General features: G+C 43.4%; 1 protein-coding gene across 1 annotated transcript in view; it reads left to right on the top strand.

Moving 5' to 3' along the window:
* LAPTM4B (lysosomal protein transmembrane 4 beta) overlaps positions 1–21230 on the top strand; it is a 96101-nt gene extending 74871 nt beyond the window's left edge. Inside the window, exon 7 of the mRNA XM_054021057.1 lies at positions 19151–21230. Within this exon, the coding sequence (XP_053877032.1) occupies positions 19151–19225 (75 nt within the window). The 3' untranslated portion in view covers positions 19226–21230. The remainder of the gene's footprint in view (positions 1–19150) is intronic.
* The last annotated feature ends 1660 nt before the right edge of the window (positions 21231–22890 follow it).

Below are 22890 nucleotides of genomic sequence, written 5' to 3'. Positions count from 1 at the left end.
CAGAGGTGTCATTTTCTAATGAAGTAATAGCAGTCATGGGCCAGGACTCCATTGTGCCAGGTGCTGTACAAACACAGAACAAAAAGACAGTCCCTGCTGCACAGCGCTTACAATCTAAGTACAAGACGAGAAAACCGATGGATACAGACAAATGACTGCCAAATACAAGGAAACAATGAGAGCTATTAGTCAGCATGGTAGGCCGTGGTCTTAGCACTCTAGCAGCCTAGCCGTTTTTTGTAGGCATCAAAGTAGAGCTGTGAGGAGGGTTTTAACTTGAGAAAGCACAAAAAACTAATACCCACTCATTGCCTCTCTCTGTCTTTGCCCTTTTAAAAGCAGCAGGTGCCAGAGGCATTGAACTCCCCCTTGTGGGGTAACAGAGAACAATCCAACAGAAAGGGGGAAAGGCAGACAAAATAGGGGGCAGAGAAGTAGTGGCAGCGACAGCAAAATGGCAGTTACATGATGCAGGGGCCTGGACTAGACCTCTTGAGGTCCCTTTCAGTCCTAGGATTCTATGATGTAAGCAGAACTGTGCAGCATATGTGGTAAAAGATGATTATGTGGCCATTTGTGCAGCCACATACTCTGAGTACATGGTGCAGCAACCTGCACGGAACTTGAGGCACTTCTCAAGGGTTAGATCTAATTCTGTCAACAATCTCTTCCATACACTGGAATCATGTGTCCCACAAATTATCCTTTCTTTAATTAGGGAATCTTTAATGGCTCCTGTGTTACTAGTGGATGACAGTTTTCAGCTCTGAAATCTAAGTATCTAGTCCTCCTCCTGCTTCTTAGTTTCAGGTTAAACAACGACAACAAAAAACAAAACAAACAGTGCCTCTTTACAGTCTCTCTAGCATGAGCTCATTCAGCATCTTCAGAGGCTTCTTGCATGCATATCTCTAGCAACAGTCATTTGTATCGTGCATCTCCTCACCCCATACTCAGGATGGGGTGGGGAAGGCCATAATTAAGCACTAGCCCTTTGCAAATGTTTAAATGATATATTTAGGCTAGCTCTACTGAATAGACTGTAGTTAATTATGCACTAGGATGGCTGATTCGTTTAATTGGAGTGATAATTTTACAGTAATACTGCTATCGTATGTGCTGCTGGGCAAGTTACGTAATGCTCTGCCAATGTCTGTTCAATCTCTAAAGGCAGTGTACATGCCTAATGTGGATCTCTTCTCGTCTCTGTAGTTCGAGGAATATTAGCTTGCAACAGTATGTGATCTGTATTACAGTCATCCATCTGCAGTGACCTCTAGCTTACCTGAAGGACCATTTTCTATCTCTGTACATTTCTCTACCTCTGAAAAATCCTATGAAATTCGGTATTCCAAAGGGATTTTTATTCAGTATTCGTAATATCATTTATTCACTCAAGTGTCAAAAGTATTGCCACGTTTTCAACATCATCACCTGTAAAGAGGGGCCTAAACCACAAAATTTGAGTCTGGATTTTAAACACTCAAGGGTTAAGGGGTGATTTCATCTGGGACTTTGCTTTGTCCCATTATAGAAATGCAGACCATTTGTGAAATTTGGATCTAGGCTATGTCTACACTAGCAATTTTGTCAGTCAGGGGTGTGAAAAAACACACCCTTGACCAACATAAATGTCACCAACAAAAGAGCTGGTGTGGACAGTGTTATGCCTTCCCCAGGAAGAGTGCAGACCGGCACCAGTTCCAGTGCACGGGCTGGCATGGATACCTCTGATTCCCCCTCTGTACCAAGTGTGATGGGCAGAACCCCTGTAGTGTTGTCTCTGGTTCCAGCCTCCAGGCGTCCGTTGAGTCCAGTACCAACAAGGGAGATGCCAGTACAGACTGTGTCCATGTTGTCAGCATATCAGGCAGCTGCAGGCCTACCTACCTACCTTTCAATCTCCACCTCACCGTTGGGCCAGGACTTTCCCAGGGCTGTGTCTCTTCTAGCCCCTCAAATGGAGTGAGCCACTGAACTCTCATTTCTGTTGGCACCACATCCAGCCACTCCCCTTCCCATAGTGCAGATGGAGCCAGTACTGGAATCGGTATGGACCCCCAGCTTCGAGACCCTCTTCAGCCCTGCTGCATTCAATGCCACAGATGCTCCTATGGCAGCTTTTGCCACGCTCAATGTTGACACACTCGGGTGCTCCAGGACCGCTGTTTGTGCTGGGACTGACACTGCCTATGCCACTGGCATGCTTGGTACTGACAGAAACACCTTCATCAGGGGCTCTGATCCTGCCTCGTTCTGGGCAATAGATGAATTCGGCTACCTGTTGGCTCCCTCAGGTGTTGCTCCGCCCATATTCTTAGGACCCCAGGGTGGTTCTGAGTCCGAGTTGGAGTCCTCATCTTCTTGCTCTGCATCCTGACAAGCTCCATGGGCCGCCAATGAATCAATATGATTCCCAGGGTTGGCATGTGACCCATGGCTGGGATGGAAGTCCCTGGCCTGGCCCCTACTGGCCACCAATCCTCTACCCATATCAGTGGCCTCCTTGAACTCAGTGGGAAACTCCTCACTCAGAGATCCCACTTCTCATCTCACTGAAAGCCAAAGTCATCTGCCAGCTAAACGGTATTGACTGCAGATCAGATGCAGGACCAGTCATCAGCAGTCTTTCTCCCTGTGGAGCCCTCCTTCCAGGGGACAGAGTGTCCTGTGGCACTTTATAGACTAACAGAAGTATTGGAGCAGGGTATTATGCTCCAATACTTCTGTTAGTCTATAAGGTGCCACGGCACTCTGTCGCTTTTTACGGATCCAGACTAACGTGGCTACCCCTCTGATACTTTACGCCTTCCAGGGTACGTCTTCCCAGGAATGAGGGCCAGATGTGGCTCAGCCAAGGCCTTCATCCTCAGTGCCAGACGATGCTGTGCGGCTGGGTTCATCCTCCCCTTCTACTCTGGAGGACTTTAAGGTGAAACATTACCTTTTGCACCACATAGCTGCATCCCTGGGCATCCAGGCAGAGTTTCTCCGAGAGAACACACAAACTGATGGACATTTTACAGCCTGCCATCCCTGGGAGAGTGGCCCTCCTGATCAATGATGCCCTTCTATGAGTGTATGGCACCAGGGGGCGCCAGGGCCGAGCTGACTGATACCACTGGGGGGAAATTTCCGACAATGGTGCACAGGGCATGGACACACCTACATTGGAATGGATATGTGCAACACATCTCGAAGAACACCAGTTACAGAAAGTTAAGTAACAGTCTTTTTGCAGGGCAGCCACATGGTTGTCTATACATATGTTTATGGACCATTATGTTGTTACTGCATCTTCCAGAGCAGACGCAGACCTCGGAAGGGCAGTCCTGTGATCCCTATTCCAGGGGACTTAGAGCGCCGCCTCCAGATTGGGGTATTGCTCATGAGTCACATAAGTGGAATACACATCTGCATCTCCTCACAGAAGAACAAACAGTTACTGATTGTAACTGTGATTCTTCAAGATGTAATGCAGACATGTATTCCACGATCTGCCCTCCGTCTCCTCTCATGGGCTTTTGGTGCAAAGGAACTGAGGGGGGTCAGGGTGCCACCGTCTCATAGCCTGGGGAGGGGCCTCAGCCATGAGGTGTGACCACCGCCCCTCTACAGGTACTACTAGGTAAAAGTCTCCAGCTCCAGCACACTGGCAGCGCACACACCTAAGCAGAATACACGGCTGCATCATGTCTCAAAGAACCACAGTTACAGTAAGTTGCCATTTCTTTTGGTGTGATCCAGGTTTGTTTGAGGTATATAGCAATTTAAGTTTCTTACATTTTTAAAATAGCAATTATGTGTCACGAAAGGAGCTGGATTGACAGTTTTGGAAGGTAGTCATATGTTTATACAAAAATCTGTTAATGTTAGTGCATTTAGAAAGCACCTGCCATCCAGAAAATCCCAAATATTCTGCAGATTTTACAAACTCATTACAAAGGGAATGACCCAGTCCTGCTTCTACTGCAGTCTGTGGTAGTTTTGTCATTAAATTCAGTTGGAGCAGATCTTACTTTACTTGTCACTGAAATGCAGCCATTCCTGGGGATGGAAGATCCAAACCTTAAACTCTACATAGTTTAGGTCAGAAAGTGGAGAATGCCTTCTTAACACTCACTCTGGCTACCTTCTGTATTTCCATTTGAAGGCTGCAGTTGCTCATTTAGAATTTGTTCACCACACCAGAACTAACATAGAAAGCACAATGGGTCTGATCCAAAGACCACTGAATTCAATAGAAAGTCCTATTGACTTCACTGAGCTTTGGATCAGGCCTTATGAGATCTTTAATGACCAGTACAGCATTCAAGGTTTTGGCTTTGTTATACCCTACAGAAGGCCTCCAGTTGCACACTTCTCCTTAACATCATTAAGGAGCATTAGTTTAGAACAGACTCAGAGAAGACTGTGTCCAGTATTGAATCATCAACAGCAACATTTTCCTTTGGTCATAATTTTGATGGGAAACTAATGTCGTTCCTATCCTTGCTTACTTTATGATATCAAATGTGGTCAGAGACCTAGGTATGGGGTTATAGGATTTCAGGTGCACCATGTCCCAAGTTTTTTTCCCTGCATTGTAAAGCCAAAAGGACTTAAACCTGACCTGGATAGAGCATGGGGAAGGCAGTTTAGTCTTTATGCCCATTTTAGCCATGGCAACTACTGAGCCTACCAACCAGGATGCACACTGTCCGTGGTTTTGTTGTACGGACACTGGCACACTAGGAGTCAAACTGAAATTTTCACTCATTTTTCTAAGACTATAGAACTGCTGCCATCATTGGGTAACAAACAGGCCCTGTCAGGAAAAAATTATTTAAAGGATCGCTGTCACTTTACAAATATTATATTTTTCTTTTCCTATGTTGTGACACTTTAGAGTACTGAAATCAAAGGATTTGAAAGATGTAATTTACTTGTCACTACTGTATGACAATCGTCTACTTTTTGTATTTATCTCATTTATTCTTTTCATATGCATCACAAGTCAATATTTAGATTGTTCAGTCATCTTATTGCTGCATCATCAAAGGTAGTGTTGCAGTCCACCCGCTAGTCTTCTAATTGTGCACTCCACCATGTCTACTGTCTTCTTGTGGTGTCCCTGAGAGTAGCATAAAGTGAAACGAAAGTAGATAAAATGCAGAATACACTCTTACATTCTTGTTTAATGGGAACAGATAGAATCACTTTCAGGTTTTCATGTACTGGGATAATTTGACAAACTTTGGGTTCCAAAAAGTGCAAGAGATTGTCTGTTTTTTAAAAAAACATTTCTATTGTAGATTTCCCATGAATAGTTTCTATCTTTTGATCCAAATTTGACTTTATGGTAAAATGTAAATAGGATGATTCCAGTTACAAATGAAAATGACTCTAAAAGTCTCATTCCTAGGCCTTAGTGGGTATTTGCCCAGAATTGACATAATTGGCAATCTCTACCAGTGTTCCCTCTAATTTTCCCCATGCATGTGCTGAATGAATTTTGTTATGTGCACCAATATGGAGGTGATGTGTGACACACAACAAAATTCATGTGGAGGGGGTGGGGCTGAAGGATTCGGAGTGTGGGAGGGGGCTCAGGGCTGAGGCAGAGGATTGGGGTCCAGGGGGTGTGAGGGCTCTGGGGTGGAGCTGGGGATGAGGGGCTCAGGGTTGAGGTGGCTGGGGGTGCGGGCTCTGGCTGGGGGTGCGGGCTCTAGTTGGGGATGTGGGCTCTAAGTTGGAGCTGGGGATGAAAAGTTTGGGGTGCAGGCTGCCCTGGGGCTATGACAGGGAGAGAGGACTCCCCGCAGTAGCTCCTGGGCTGGAGGGGAGAGGCGCCTCTCCCTGCCGCAGCAACTCTGAGTCTGAGGTTGTGGGATAGGTGGCAGGTCTGGGGTTGGGTTGGGGCCAGGTGAGGGGTGCCTCTCCCCCAGACGTGGCAGGTTTGGGGTTGGGGGAGAGGCATCTCTCCCCACTGTAGCCCTGAGGGCCTGTACGGTGCTTAATAGGCTGCTGTGCAGCTTAGAGGGAACTTAGGTCTCTATCCAAAACCGTACAACTGGGTTCCATCAGCGGTCAGTCTGGTGAGATCTACAACAAGGAAGAGTGTGATTAACAGGCAAACAAAGCAGCATCTAGAAACAAAACAAACAGTGATCATGGAGGGACTTAGATTACTGGGAATGCTGGGTTTTGAGAGGGAAAAAAAAACCTTGCAGAAGCTTGGAAACAGTGGCAAGAACAATTGAGATTGTGTACAGAACTGACTATGGGGATAAATGTGAGAAAATGAAGGTAAAGTTTTTTTACTATCTCACTGGGGAAAAAAGGACAAGTGACACTGTTGCCAGGAATAATGCCATGAACACTGGACCAGCTGATAAACGTGTTTGATGAATACTGTGACCCCTGACAGAACGCTCCTTTTTAAAGTGTGCACTCCCTCAGTACCAGGTGGTCATTCAGCACTGAGAGCAAAGAAATGGAGTGGGACCCTGGCCAAGGTGTGATTCACCTCGGGTTGCACTAGCCCTCTCTGTTGCTCCACTCCTTTGCATGCAGAGTGTCATTGCTCCATTATTGTGGCTGACTTCTGTCCAGCTGCACATGGGGGGTGGGGGAAATGGAGAAATAAAATTAGTGCAGGAAACTTTCTTCTATTCGAGCAGCCATAATCTGACCCTAAATAGGGCAGTGTCCTTGTAATATGCCTGCAGTGCTGAATGAATTGTGTTTACTGTATGGAACTTCATGGCTGTTGTGACAGAAATTCATAAATCTTATGCTGTTTTCTTAAAACAAATCTTTTGCTGTTCTAGAAATGATTAGTAGCACGAATAAATGGTGATCTTTGTCAAAAATAAATAATATGCACCAACATGTGCCTTGGCACGGAGTATTTTGCATCAGGGAGGCCTAATTTTTCATTCCCTTTCGTTATAAATTATGTCTGAGCCATGCTGCTTCCAATTATTCCATCTGCAATCATTCCCATGTGGTTTCTAATGGAAGTGTGTGCATATAAACATTGGGAGGCTTCCTGGAATTTGTTTGACAGATACCATATCGTGAAACGCTTAACTAAATGGTACTTAAACAATGAGGTTCAGCCAGCCTGTTCAAACAAACTCCTCTCTGAACAGAGCACCGAAGAACATTTCACTTTAACAAATGTAACGTAGCTCTGAAGTGAAGCCTCAGGCCCATAGTGAGTTTACTAGAAGATGAGGTTCCTCTGTTTTGAATAAAGATTAAAGATTTCTCTTAAGCTCCTTAGAAGGAGACTTTCTCTGTCTGTAATGTGTTTTTAACATGCCTGCTCTTGGAGCCCTCCCCTTGCTATAGACCCAAGGCACTCTCAGATAAAGTGATTCAAATTTGGGGGGGGGAGTAAAGTGTGCAATATGTTGCGCAACAACTGGTTTATGTCCAGGAAACACTTATGTAGAACAACACAAAGATCTGTTATACCTAGGGCAGCCATACATTAGCAACTTCACAAAATCAGTCAAACTGCTTAAGTCATTATTCTTATGATTGTTATCTTGCCCCCCTCCAATTCCTCTCTTGTCCAACTTTCAGGCCTTTCCCAGGCTTTGGACTGACCTCGTCCACCCGCACCAGATGGGGGTAGACCCTCCTCCCAGTCAATGTCTTAGGCCTAGAACCTGACTGGGCATGACTTCTCCTAAGAGGCCAGAAGATAGTTTACCTCTCCTTGAAATGAGCCCCAGTGAATTAATTCCCAAAAAATTCAACACCAAAAGGGTGTTAAATAATGAAAGTATATTTAGGAAACTGCAAGGAAGTCAAATTAAGCCAACAATAAATGGTACAAAACATGCCTGCATGCGACCTCACTTAGGTGGGCCCTACAGCCTTTTAAATAAACTAAAAAGTGGTCCCCTCTTTAGATGTCCTGACTTATATCAGGTCCTTTAGACTTGTTACTGTGCTCGTTTCTGTGTCATTAACATTTCAGCCTCTCTGGTGTAGCATGCTCACCACCCTATCCAGCTACTCCTTTTTCTGTTCAGTCACTCCTGGTTTATACTTGGAAGTCAAGGAGTAAGTCTGTATTGCCAAATTAGCCATGGAGTTCTAAGCACACATTTGTAATCGTCACATACTGGTTTAGGTCCAATATAGTGAGAAGAGAAATATTCTCCATCATTTTTCCCAATTTTACCTCATACAGCACATTTTAATGGATGCTCTCCTCTCCAAAATATCCTTATTTTCCCCATTCGTTCTCTATAAGTGAAAAGCTCCCTTTTCCCAAAAAGCTGGTAACATTCATATCCCTTCTTTGTATATAGTATAAAATTTGTTTGCGTGTTTGGGTCGCTCCACAGAAGGACGAGTGTCCTGAAGTTTGCAGTTGTTTCCTGAAGTATCAAGCAATAGATAGAGCCTTAAAAGTTCCTACATTTTCCAGTTGGTTCCTATTTCTCAGTAACTCCAGTCTGTATCATAGACGTTATCAAGTCTTTCAGAATTATTTATTAAAAGATGAGGGTGTTCAGTGCTAAAAACACAGCCCTCTCTCAAGACTCTTACAATTTATAGCTTAAATTTTCAAAAGTGACTAATGATTTTGAGTGGCTCCGGTTTTGGCTGCCTAACTTGAATCATGTTGGAGGACCCTACTCTCTTGAAAAACCTTTAAAGGACTGGATTGTCAGTTAGACACCCAAAAAATTACCTTTTATTTTGAACATTTAGACCTACATAATACCACTACGGTAATTAAATAGCCAAGTTCTGTTAATTTTGTAGAGGAAACTAAGTTTATGATATACTAGTATACTTATTTCATTTCATGTAAGATTTATTTATGTATCGGTGTTACACATAGTGCCTAAAGCAACAGCTGCAAATTTTTTTAATTGAATTTCAAAAAAATTTCAGCAAAAACTGACAATCTTTTTGAAAATATTTTTGTGAAAAAAGTTCCCATTTTGCATCATTTCTACTAAATAGGCTAACAGAAAATGTCCAGAAAAGTTCTGGTATAGAAGCTTTTTATGCCCTCTTCTAATTTTAATTTATTTCTTTCTCTCTCTCTCTTCCCTCCCTCCCCCCCCCCCCCCCCAGAATAGAGTGGGTCAGTGGATTGGTGCTTGTAGGCTTCCTACAGAAAATGCATTGGCAAACTTGTCTGGGGAAAAATAGCAGAGCAAGAGAATAATTCTCTGCCTTCCCTATACATAAAGTCAATCAATTGTTAAGAGTTTTTATTTGTGATATAGCTGCTCATGGTCCTGCTGTAATGTCTAATCATCCCTGAGTGGACTTAAAAATGTGTAGTCAAGAACACAATGTTATGAGAGGACTATTGGGACAGGTTTAAGTTAAGCAGGTGGTCAGTACCATGACCTTCCCTTCAGAGCTACTCCTGAGCTAACAGCTTGGTTTATTGCAGTGTTTGGCTAAATATAGTTTAGGTTGCAGCTAGTGGCTCCTAGCACTACCACAGCTGTGGAAGGAAACACCATTATGGAGATATACCAATCTCATAGAACTGGAAGGGACCCTGAAAGATCATTGAGTCCAGTCCCCTGCCTTCACTAGCAGGACCAAGTACTGATTTTGCCCCAGATCCCTACGTGGCCCCCCTCAAAGATTGAACTCACAACCCTGGGTTTAGCAGGCCAATGCTCAAACCACTGAGCTATCCTCCCCCCCTTTCTGTCTAAATGAATGACATGAGAAATAAACGTGCTTAATAAAACCTGTATATTGATTGATCAAACGATGAGGAACCTCTAAAACACACATTTGGCAGTGCTGCAAGTGAAAATGAAGGAGGTAGCTAGTTAATCTCTCACTGAAATGGCAAATGACTGAAGGTGAATAACTCTTGGGTAGAGGGGTTAGTGCAAACACTGTGCATCGCTTAAATCCTTAGATTAGATCTCAAGTAGTGCATAGGCTCAGTGCTGGCTCTCTGCTAAAGAGTGAATTTCATCCTGAATTAGCGAAGTGAACAAGTTCCAGACACAAGCAAGATGGGAAGTAGTAACCCTGTCATGGATTTAAAGGGTCTGTGCTAAGCCCTGGCCTTTAAACAGTCTCCTGGAAGCACTGCTTCAGTGTGCCAGACCCCAAAGGGGTCACACGTTTTTCCATAAGAGCAGTCCATGTGGCCTCAACACATCTGAGATTGAGCCTTCAGACTACAGCACTCCTGTTGCTCACCGTGAGACTTGCCCAGTGAATTGAACTGGGGTAGACTCCTGTTCAGAGACTTTTACTCCTTTAGGGGTCAATGCACCTCAGCAAGTATCTGCAGGCAGCCTTTTCAAAACAGAGGTAGTTTCAATAGTCAAGTGGAATACAAACTTGGGAAGCCTTTAGGTTGACGTACAGAAGGTTAAGAAGGTGTTCAGACTGGCCAAAGCCAGAACTCTACCAAACCATGTTGCTGTAGGGCCAATCTTTACTTTTTCCTCTTTGTCTCCCAGTATCAAGTGAGAGCCCAGTGTCTCTCGGAGCACAGTTCATAACACCTCTGTCCATTGTTCTTCCACTGCAAAACTATGCTGTGTTCATATGTTCAGCCTGCTAGAGCCTCCTGTCATTGTGTTAATGTTCAGTCATTGGGGTTCCCCTTGTCTTTCCAGATCCTCCATTGATATGTATTGATTCCAGCCAGCCCTTGGTGGCTAATTCATGCCACCCCAGACAGCTGTGGGACCCAAAACACCTCAAGTCTCCAGCTCTGTCCCAGGGGAAACATTTAGCTCTTCTGTACCCAGTGGGCAGCAATACCAAGCTAAATAGGTCAGACCATTCATAAAAATAGTACAGAAAATTCCACTACTGTCACACCATAATTACAGGCTACAGATATGTAAGTATTCTTTACTAAGGTGCAGTTGAAAACTCCATAGAAAGTGCTAGATTCTGGCTCTTTCAGCCAGAGAGCCCCTATTGAAATTCAGGCTGGCTCAGAATTCCTCTTAAGTCTACCAGCGAGCAGCAGCAGCAGCTCCACTACCCTTGTCCTGCATACAGCATGTGTTCCACTCTGTGATTGGCCAGGCCTGCTCACTTCATAGCTCCCCACCCATTTTAGGTAAGAGCAATAACAGGGAGCAGGCTGTAAGGAGATAAGGCTGCTTCTGCTCTCCTTCTCTCTCACTTCCCAGCACATCTGCACAGGGCTACCTGTCCCTGATTAAACATTCCTATAGCTCTTGACTATCTGAGGTGTAAAAATAATTACTAAAATAATAATCTATAATTTGTACTGTTTGGAGGGAAGTTTAAAATTCGTAAGTATATAGAGAGTATGATACAAAATTATGTTCAGCTTGTAAATATGTTTCCAGAATTTGGTATCTATCTTAGTTAATAATCATTTGCACACTTCATCCCAAAGTGCTTTACAAACATAATTTGATGCAGGGAAATAATGTACCTGTTTTACAGATGGGTAAAATGAGGCATCATCAAGTGACTTGCCAAAGTCGTACAGTGAGTCAGTGGCAGGGCCAGGATTAAAACATAAGTCACAACTCCCAATTCCATGCCCATCATCACTTGACTGCACTACTGTGGTCAACTCTCATCATTTAAATAGTGTAATTACTAAGATTTGTGTCCTATAGCTTATATTTTTACTCAGAAACTCTAAGGTAGATGTGTTTACTGTGACACTCTAAAATTAATTCGCAGCTGCTCAGTGGAATCTTCAGCAGTAAAGTCAGGGATTACTGCACAATAGAAATGTTCCTTCAGATATAGATGGCTCATAAATAAGAGATCATCTTCCTACTAATTGAGTTCAAGGATGCACTCCTCCCAAATTCCTCAGGAAGGAATACATTCTGCTAAGGGCGGGGGTTGATTCCAGAGCACACAGTTGTTCAAATGCAGAACATTCATTAGATTATAGGTTGAACCTTTCTAATCCGGCACTCCCTGGTCTGGCAACATCCGTGGTCCGACATAAGTGCCGACTCCGTGGGTGCTCCGGGGCTGGAGCACCCACAGGGAAAAATTAGTGGGTGTGGAGCATCCACCGGCGCCAAGCTCCCTCCTCTGCCCCCTTCCCCCCGTGTCTCTACCAACTCCTACTCCTCCCTCCCAGCACTTCCAGAGCGTCGTGAACAGCTGATTCGTGGCGTTCAAGCTCCGGGAGGGAGAAGACCCTGGGTGGCAGCAGGGCCCCTGGGTGGGGGGCCACGCTGGGCGCAAAGCCTGGGGGTGCTGTAGCACCCCCTGCACTCCTACTTCCCATGCCCATGGAGACCCGCTGGCACTCTGCATTGACCTTCCACGGTTCAGCAAATTCTCTGGTTCGGCACAGGTCTGTTCCCCAGGGTGCCGGACTAGAGAGGTTCAACCTGTAGTCCCAGAATAAACTGTATTGGGAATGGAGTCCCATTCAGGTTTTTAGGCAGACTCCTGGAACTTAATGCTGAGTGTTTGGTTTCACTTTGATTTATTTCACTTGTCAACATTAGTTTTAATTATTTTATTATAAATCTTGGTATTGGTCTTGTGATTTAGTCTGTTTAAAAAAAATTCAACTGTGTGTCAAACTTATTCCAGGCAAGGGGAACTTAAGGCTGACTTTCTCAACAGATGATTGAAGAGCTGCTGCCATAGGGTCTCTTGGAAAGGAAAAAATGATAAAGCAAACCGGATAATGCTTACCACTAACAGCTCTACAATGGAGATCTTTAAACCATAGCTTCATTCTTGTCTACTGCAAAGTGTTCCAGAAAAGCTTTTCTTTAGACCTGGACCAAGTAATGTTTTGGCTGATGAGTCTTTTGCCATGGGAACCACAAAGGTTCAAGATGATGGGATGGCATGCCGTTATTGCATGCCAAAACATTAGTCCAAATCTAAATAAGCTTTTCTGCACCTTTTACTGTTCAGTGCACTTAGGGCCTGATGCAAAGACTACTGAAGTCAGTAGAAAGATCCTTTAATGATGCAAGAATAAAGCCATTCATTAAACATTTCTTCATTATATGAATTGATGGTGAGTGACAGCTGGTTTACTTTATTAAGCTTACCCACAGTTGGATAGAGCACCACTTGTGCTTTAAAAATTAACTGTAAACTGAAGAGAACTGGGGCCTTATGTTCACTAGGGAGTAAATGCAATAATGTAAGAGTAAGCAAATGTGGTGGGGAAGGAATGTATTCTGTTGGAAGTTCAGGTAAATGTGGAAACAGCTGCATAGATGTGGGAGGATCCTTGCAGTGGTATAATCCCCAAGTAGACCTGTCGAGAGCCAAGATTAATACCAAAATGTTTGAATAATAAACATTTGCCTTAGTATTTGCAGAGATGTCTGAATATAAACAATCTTAAGGAAGTCATCTAGCATCCCCAAGAAATAGTAGCATTATCTAGGGAGTGGAAAAGTAGGAAATGGCATATGGTTCTTGTTAGTTAATACACAATATAGCTAATGAGGAACTAATGTTGTAAGTGCAGCCTTCCTGGGAAGAAATACTGTGTGATGTGGTTTGTGTTTATAAAAGATTTCTATATAGGCTTGGCAGAATTTGATTTTTTTTTCTAACTTTGACACTTTTTATTGATTTTAATTTATTTTTTATTTGTAGCTTTTTGTTTTTACATTTGTGGGGGTTAGGATTAGGGCAGTGCTGACAGCAAGGCTCCCTGTGCGGCCAAGGGGCCCAAGATCCCAGGGCTACAGGGTGCAAAGGAGGCTGCAGCTGTCCTGGCTCAGCAGAGCAGGGACCCTCGGCCAGGACTGTAAGAAGGAGGATGAGCCCCACCCTGCTGTGGAGGAAGCTACCAGACTGCTGAACAGTTCCTGCCTGGGGATGGCTCCCACAGTCCTGGCTGGTAAATGATCAAACAGGGCTGTCACAGCGAAGCTGCAGAGAGCTCCTTGCATGGCTGTGAGGCACAAGGTGTGGGGGAGGCTGCAGGCTTGGTCAGGAAGAGCAGAGGTCCTTGGCCTTGGGGGAGGCCACCCCACTGCTGAATGGCTCTTGCGGGGGGATGGAGCCATACAGCAGCGGCTTGGCCTCCTCTATGGCGGGGGATAACGACTCCTTGCCAGGAGTCTCTGCTCTGCCAGGCCAGGCCTGCAGCCTCACTCCCCCACACCTTGTGCCTACAGAGACTGGGGGTCCCAGGAGTGAGGGAGCCCTCTGCAGCTCTACTTTTCCGGCTGTGCAACCTCACTCCGTGCATGGCCACAGGGCTGGTGACACCTGATCCTGTAGCCACAAGGAAGACTGTAGTCCTGGCAGGGCAGAGCAGAGATCCCCAGCACTGCCAGTGGTGGGTGAGAGAGCAAATCCATGACAGAGGGGCTGCAGAGGCTCCCTGCACAGCCACAGGAGCCATTCAGCAGTGGAGTGGCCTCCCCTGTGGCCAGGGACTTGTCCTCCTCCTTCTTGTCGTTCTGGCCAGAAGTCTCTGCTCTGCCCCACCAGGACCATAGCCTCCACCCAAACCTTATGCCTGAAGGGATGGGTGTCATTGGCCCTGAGGCCACGCATAGAGCCCTCTGTAGCCCTGCTTTCAGGACCCGCTCACTCCCTCCCATGTCAGCAGGGCTGCAGAGGGCTCCCTGCAGGGCCACAGGACCAGTGACACCTGATCCTTGGAAGTGCAAGGTGTACTCCTGGGGGAGTTCTGTGCCAAAAAATTAAAAATTCTGTGCACAATATTAAAAATTTTACAAAATTCTGCATATTTTATTTGTCAAAATAACACTAGTATATAATCTCACCACTTTCAATTATGTTGGTAATTTATTTCAGAATACCTGTCAGCAAGTATGTCTGTAACAATACGGACAATGAAAAAGATTCAAGAAATATTTTTTGACAAATAGATGCCCTACTAGGCATATAAATACAAAACTTTGAGTAATTCGTTTAAATTACAATATAGAACCATATTTCCTGCACCCCTCAGAAGCAGAGCAAAAGCTTGGGGAAATCAGGAGTAACAAAGGAGCTGAGGGAGAGGGAAGGACCCTGGGAGTGAACATGGAGGGTTGTTGGATGTGGGTGGGAGAAATATGGAGCAGGCTTTTTTGTGGGGTGGAGAGGGATTGTTAAGGAGCTTCCCCCATGCAGACCCTGGCTGACCCCTAGCCTTTCCTGTTCAGTCAGGCATATCTGCCTCTGCCCCCATGTGTCTCTCCACCCCCTCAGCCAGCCCTCACACCCACATGTGTCCCTGCACCCCCTCCCCCATCCACATGTGTCTCTGTGCCCCCACGCAGCCACCCCCCTTCCCCATGTGGCCCTGTGCCTCCACTCCAATTCAGCCCCTGCCCCAGTCCTCCTCCACTAGGCCCTATGAACCCCTGTCTGTGACCCACCCCCAGCAGCCCCATGTGCCCTACACTGTTTGTCTCCCCCCCTATTCTCCCTCTCCTGAGCTGGCCCACTAGCAAGGCACTGCCTTCCGGATGGCAGCCTCTTCACCTCCCTGTCACAGCTGGGAAGGGCCCAGGAGCGGCTGCTCTGTTCTAAGAACAGGAGTACTTGTGGCACCTTAGAGACTAACAAATTTATTGCCACAAGTACCCCTGTTCTTTTTGCGGATACAGACTAACACGGCTGCTACTCTGAAACTTGCTCTGTTCTAGTGCCACAGCAGCCCCTGGTGGCCAAAAGGAATAACTGCAGAAATTTTCCGGCAAGAAGTTATTTTCTGCTGAAAAAAAATTACACACTGCACATGAATTATGCACATGCACAGTGGTGCAGAATTCCCCCAGGAGTAAAGCTGCAAACACTGATGAAATGAAAAAATACCAATGTGTCAGCTGAAATTGACATTGACTGACAATTATCGATTAAAATCTAAGCCTGCCAAGCTTATTTATATAATACAGCAGAATCCAAGTTACCCAAATAACTAGGGTGACACCAGTTAGGATAATCAGAAGCTTGGCGATGGAGTTTTCAAGTTGCAGTCCTGTATGGCTCCTACATTTTGCTGGACTGAAGCTTCTTATCTTAGAAGTTCTGCAGGAATTTAGGCCAGAGTTTTCAAAATGATTCAGCACCCGCAATGGGGGCCAGAGCTCAGCTTCCATCTAGGCACTTCAGTAAGCACCCAATGTGATGGGCTCTTTTCAAAATATTGCCATTAGTGTCAACCATGCAGATGTTAAAAGCTCCGCAGGCCAAAACTAAATCCATGTGGCGCTCTTTTAGGCATTTTGCAGGAACTGAGGAGCTTCATTCCTGTGAATATTATGAACTCTGCACATTGGAGCCTTCAGAACTCCCAATCTTCTAAACTCATGTATTGGTCCACCAGTAACATGCTAGTAGTTCAGTGAACAAGGAGAGGCAGGGTTCATTAAAATGGGATTCTACTTTGCATTTACACTTATCTTTCATATAAGGATCTCAAAGCACTTTACAAACATGAATTCAGCCCCAGTTCTTCCCTGAGAGATAAGTAGGCATTCTACTCATGTCACAGATGAACAAAGAGCAGGTAAATGACTTGCCCAAGGAGGGCACAGAGTAAATCAGTGATCTAAATGTTTATTCTGGGTGTATGATTGAAGGAGGTGTTTGTTTATTTTTGTTACCATAGTGCCTAAGAAGCCAGGACCCCATTGTGCTAGGCACTGTACAAACACAGAAGGAAAAGGTGGTCCCTGCCCCAAGGAACTTACAATCTAAGAATCGTATTAAACTGTGTATGTGTTTCTTCTGTCCTTCATCGTCCCGGTAGGAAATATATATTCTATTAGATGCTCAAATGGTGTAATACTAAGGATATGTCTCCACTAGACATGCTACTGTGTACAGCTGTAGTATAGACACTTCCTACAGTAATGAAAGGGGTTCTTCTGCAGTTGTAATAAATCCACCTCTCTGAAAGGTGATGGCTAGGTCACCAGAAGAAATCTTGCATTAACCTGACTGTGCTTACACAGGGACGTAGGCCAGCTTTTTCACAGCCCTGAGTGATCTAGTTAAGCCAACTTAATTTTGCAGTGCAGACCAGCTGTGAGTGGTGAGCTTCCATCTATTTCCCCAGTAGCTGAATTCATTGATGAGTGAAGTAGATCCAGCTTCTTGTATAACAGCCTCTGGGGGCCATAAGGAATTTCTTGAGTAACAGAAGTGTTTTGTGTCCAAGGCATTTATTCCATTAAAATGGGTCAGGACTTAAGGTTAACACAAAAGTAAGAAACAACTATTTATGGGCCAGATTCGTATCTCAGCTACACTGGTGTAAATCCATTGATTTTAATTCTAACAACCAGAATCTGAACCCCTCTTTGTTTTGTTTTGTTTTGTTTTTTTGGAGATCTTGTAATTTATTCTGTAAATAGTTAAGTACTGCACTTTTGTCCCCTTTGACTGAAATAGACTTAATCTTTCAGCTTTTCCTCAATTATTATGGGCGGTGAAAGCCTCCCCATAGTTTAAGTTGAATTTCTGTCTCCATCATAAGTCTATAATTATTAAATTATTATTGGTAGCATTATTTATTATTATCATTGTGCCTTAAAATGTTAAGTAGCCTTTGTGGAGAGAATGATGAATTCTAATCTTGATTTATAATTACCCTATTTTGACAGTTTTCGTTGGTTTGGTTTTTTTAATTATTTATTTTTTGCAAAGCTACAGAATTGTTAGGTTTGTAACATTAGAGTAGTTGATGGGTACTCAGAACTTTAAGTGCAGCTTATTGATATTTTGTTTACTGATTGTTCAAACAGCACCGTAACCTGCTGAAGTGACTGGCAGCAAAACAGTTAAAGTAATATAAATATTTTTTCGTGTATTACTGTAAATGAGGAAATGTAATGAAGTTACCCTTAAACCCTAAGTGACTAGCTGATCTGGCTTTTATTGCTTTCCTCCAGGTGTTGTCCATCATCCTCATTCTTATTTTTCATTAATGCATAACATCCTCTGATACTTAACATCCTTGTGATACTGTAATATTGAATTATGGTTATGAATGGTTTATGTCTGACTTTTTTGCTCCATGGGGAAAAGTTGCCACAACTTGTACATGAACTAAAAAACAGTTGGGGGGAGGGGGTGATTAAGGCCATTCACTGAGGCTAGGTCTACACTATTGGGGGGTGGAGGTCGACCTAAGGTACGCAACTTCAGCTACGCAAATAGCGTAGCTGAAGTCGGCGTATCTTAGGTCGATTTACCTGGCCGTGAGGACAGCGGTGAGTCGACCGCTGCCGCTCCCCCGTCGACTCCGCTTCCGCCTCTCGCCACAGTGGAGTTCCGAAGTCGACGGCAGAGCAATCGGGGATCGATTTTATCGCGTCTAGACTAGACGTGATAAATCGATCCCCGATAGATTGATCACTACCCACCGATCCGGCAGGTAGTGTAGACGTACCCTGAGACTAAACAAGTCCAGAGAAGTTCCACCCCCTGGGGTAGTATGCATATACTGGCTCAGGCTGGGTTTTCCAGAGACTAAGATACAAAGAAACGGCTTTTGGTATAAAAGGGTGAGCTTGAACTGACTTATGGCCGCCTATCTGATCCACCAAAATGGACAGCACATTCTGTCCAATGGGGGTCCCAATCCCTGGGGAAGGGCTGGAAAGATGTAGGCCTACTAGGCCCCATGAGTTTGATGGCTGACTCCTGGTATGTTTAGCCCATGTTTAAATCTGTTAAGTGTTTGTATTATATTTTTCTTGTATGCCTTTACCTTAAGATATACTGGTATATTTTAGAAAATATGCAGACATTCCTCATTTGAGTATTATTATTATTATTATTATTATTATTTTCTCTCTAGTCGGCTAACTCCAATAGCAGTCGTGCACTTTGAAGTTTTACTGTACAGCTTCTATATAATCAGTCACTGACACTGCAAATTTGATCAGTAAATTATGGTCAAAATCATCTTCTGGGGCTGTCATGTTTAGGGTTGTGATTAGGGATTGTAAGAAATTACAAAAAATTCAGTTGCATTTCATAATGGAAACACAATATAAAATTGCAATGGCCTGTGTATTTCACTAATAACATTTTATTTGCTAACTGCTAATCTTGAGGCAGTTTTTATTTTATTTAGTCATTTAATTATTTTGCGGAACACGGTCCTAAATTCCTTTCTTATAATTTTAGCCAGCTGACTTCAAAAAATATATATATATATATATATATTTTCCCTTTTCCTCAGGTGCTGTTGCCGCCTTATGAAGATCCTGCAAATGCAGCTGGTAAAGACCCACCACCACCTTATGTATCAGCATAAGCAAGAATGTGAAGTGTACCTAAGAACAATAGCTTTACTTTTCAAACATTTGAGCAATAGTTTGTTTATTTTACTTCCAGGCTGTAACTCTAAGATTTATGTGTTGCTGTTTAGCTGAAATTTTGAAATGTAGATATTGTGTTCAAAATGCTGTAGATAGTTTTAATAATGTGCTTCAACTGAAACAATATGTTGAATTGGTTTCAGGAACTTTTTTGGGGGGAAAAGGGGGAGTTAGTGTTAAGGTGACAAGAATCATACAGTAGCTTTTATTCACCTCATTTTGACATGCAGTGCTAGAGAATTTAGAACTTTTGTGTATGTCAGGTGTAAATTTCCTTTTTTATCTACAAAGCTTCCAGATCAGTAGAAACAAGTTTCTGAAATGCCCATTTTCCACCTTTAGAATGTGTTGTACAAAATGTAGTCTGTCAGTCCCAAAAAAATGACATTCCACTTTACTCCAAAAAAGCTAACTAAATATTGTGCTGAAGCGAATGGTCTCTAAAGGAACAGGAGTAAGCTATAGTGTTCTCACTAACCAGGTTCATCACAAACATTTAATTGGGGGGAATGAGCATGGGAAAGCAAGGTTGCTTAGCTCCCAAAACTGTGGCAAGTCAGGTCCATGTTCTAAAGTATACCTGCTCTGTACCCTGCAGCCACTCTTCTCTTCAAAATAAATAAGTAAACATAGCTGCCACCGTTCTGCTGATATTCCCTTCCTGCCTATACAGCCCCTCCCCTTTTAGTAACCTCAAAAAATACCCGTGCTTTTAAAATCACATGGCTTGGTGACTAAAGATGCCTCCTTGGTATCCAAAATGTGAAAGTTTCTATGGGAGCGTGCCTGTAAATAGAGCAAAGTTTTGGAGAGTGAATTTAGTTATACGAATACGGGGATAAATTCTTCCAGTCTATGGGGAAAACGTGCATGTAATTTCTCCTAACATTTTCAGAAATCTCTTCTGAATATCCTCTATGCATCAAAGGGATGCAGCATATGCATCATATGGGAATATGGGACTCCTTTGTATGACAATTGTTTGCATTAGAATTCATTCTAGTGGGACTCACCCATCTGTGCTGATCCTGCTGTGTATGCTTGTGTGAGGTACTCTCTTTTCCCCAAAAAGTGCCTCTTGCACATGTAACTTTTTTGTTGAGAGTTCTATTTTTAAAAATTGTTAACTTAAAGATAATCATCTATACTATATGAATGGACATGTTTCTACCTCTCATCTCTTCTCAAGTGTCATCTCTGGCACTTTTTGGATGTCAAAGCATGTTGGGGTGCAAATCCTTGTGCAAAGGGACCTTGTGGAGCTGCACCACCCCTGGGGGAGCCTCAGGAGAAATTGTCCTTCAAGGAGCATGATCTCTTCTGAAGCTGACCAGGAGTGCTCACACTGCACTATTCATTAGGACAATGCAGATTTCAGTGCACTGACTCCACTCTACAGGCTCATGCAGAGTGTGGGCAGGTCTATGGTCCTGCCTCCTCCCTGCCTTTTTCTGAACAATGACCAAACAGCCCCTGTTCAGAGACCGCTATTGTGATCTGTCCTTATGCAGGTCATGAAATGAGGGAAAGGCTTTTTAAAATGACCCTCCCCGCCCACTTTTGCAAGAGCAGATCCCAGTCTAGCCCTTGTTATTTTGTTTCGTGGTTCAGTCACTTTAAGATCAGACCAGGCAATACCTTGATTGGACCAGTTGCTGATACTGATATGTAGCAAAATCCCATTGTTTTCTGCAGGGTAATTCTAGTGTTTTCCAGTGTTGGCCTCATAACCATTTACATTCCAGAACTGAATTTATTTTTGAGGTGGGCTGCCTGGACTTCTGATCCTACTGGCTGTTCACTTTCTTTTAATTCTTGACTGATTTTGAAGAATTTTTAATCATTCATCTGTTTGACAATAAGCCGATTGTACATACTTCTTACTGAATCTACTCTGTATACTAGCTAGCCTCTCTATAATAAAAGGGATGTTTCATTGTGCCTATAGCAATTTCTTTTGCATCTCTTCACTAACACAACGTCCACACAAATCCAGTATTGTCAATCAAATGTGACAGTTTTTCTGTATAAATAAGAAATTAAAAACTACAACTTCTGTTTTATGCAGTCAATACCCACATCTTCCTTCTTCCCAGGACATAGAAATGCAGAAAAGAATAGTTATTAGGCTGAGTATTTCTTACAGAGCAATGGAAATTAGAGATGGAACAGATTTATTTTGTTAGCATCCAGAAATGTTTTCTGAGTTTGGTCTCCAAAGTGCCAAATAAAGGACTGACCTCTCTGGTCTATTCTGTGATACTGCCATAGCCTGGTGGTGGCTTTTTTTTTTTTTTTAACCATTACGTTTTATAAATTCATATTTAGTTTGCTGTAGGTTTTTCTTAGCAGAACTTTTCTCCCAGGTATCTCTCATCCACGTATACATTTTGTTTCTGTTGGTTCCCCTCCCCACTCCCTTCTGCAGATGTTATCAGCATATATTTTTTCCAGGTTGCATCTCATTTTATTTTTTATATTAGTTCTACATTATGTGGTATCATTATTAATAGTTGCCAGATCATCAAAGACTGGAATGAAAAATACTAAAAAGGTGCACTCAAGTCAGACATATAGGTCCAGATCTACCAGCTAAGGATCTGGGCCTTGGTTTTACCAATGTGTAAATATGTACTTGGCTGACATTTTATGAATCATAGATTATCAGGGTTGGAAGGGACCTTAAAAGGTCAACTAGTCCAACCCCTTGCTCAAAGCAGGACCAATCCCCAACTAAATCCCTAAATGGCCCCCTCAAAGATTGAACTCACAACCCTGGATTTAGGAGGCTAGTGCTCAAACCACTGAGCTATCCCTCCCCCCAAATCTTTTTGCGTCAACTGTAGAATTTTGCAGGCTTCTTAAACTCAACAGCTACTGACTCTAAACCCCCAACTTCTCTTCCTCAACTGCAGCTCTGTTATTACTGCTGTATTTACATAAGAACTATAGAAAATAGTATTCTCCATAGGATACATACACATACAAAGATATTGCACTGTAGAGGGTGAGCAGAAAAGCTCTGGTGGTGATGTGCTTTTGATGCTTCTCAGTGCTTCTAACATATTGCAACAGTTATTAACAACCACAGTTTTGAGTGATACACTGCTCAAATTGATATTCCTTTAGGAAAATCTCTGGTTTGTAAATATAACTAAAATGCTCTAATAAATGCCTCTAGAACGTATTCCTAACCACAGATCTATTGTCTAGAGAATGCCAGGCTGGCGCAGTGCACAGGAAGTGTTAAGGTGTTTTGCCAATGTTAAAATAAGGTCTTTTCTAAGTCTATGATGTGGGGGGAATGGTTGTGAGTAGAAGCAGAAGAGCAGAGATGAAGTGGTGATGATAGAACGGGTGAGGGGAGGTTCATTAATCTCATTGAACGGCACAAAGAGACTAATATTTTTACATTCACAAGGATCAGTGTTATAAGAAGAAAGGAAGTTAATTTTCATGCTTCCTTTCTCCTGTGCCACAGTCAGACCAGAGAAAACATATGTAAGTTCTATCTTCTAGTCTTAAGCAAACTATCAGCTGTATCCCAGAACTTGAAATAGATGACACCTTGGCCTCACCTATTGTAAGATTGCCTGAGACC

The sequence above is a fragment of the Malaclemys terrapin genome, chromosome 2 (assembly GCF_027887155.1).
Source record: "Malaclemys terrapin pileata isolate rMalTer1 chromosome 2, rMalTer1.hap1, whole genome shotgun sequence".
Classification (NCBI taxonomy): domain Eukaryota; kingdom Metazoa; phylum Chordata; order Testudines; family Emydidae; genus Malaclemys; species Malaclemys terrapin.
The sequence above is the reverse complement of the archived record's forward strand: the minus strand, read 5'-3'. Positions and strand labels throughout refer to the sequence as shown.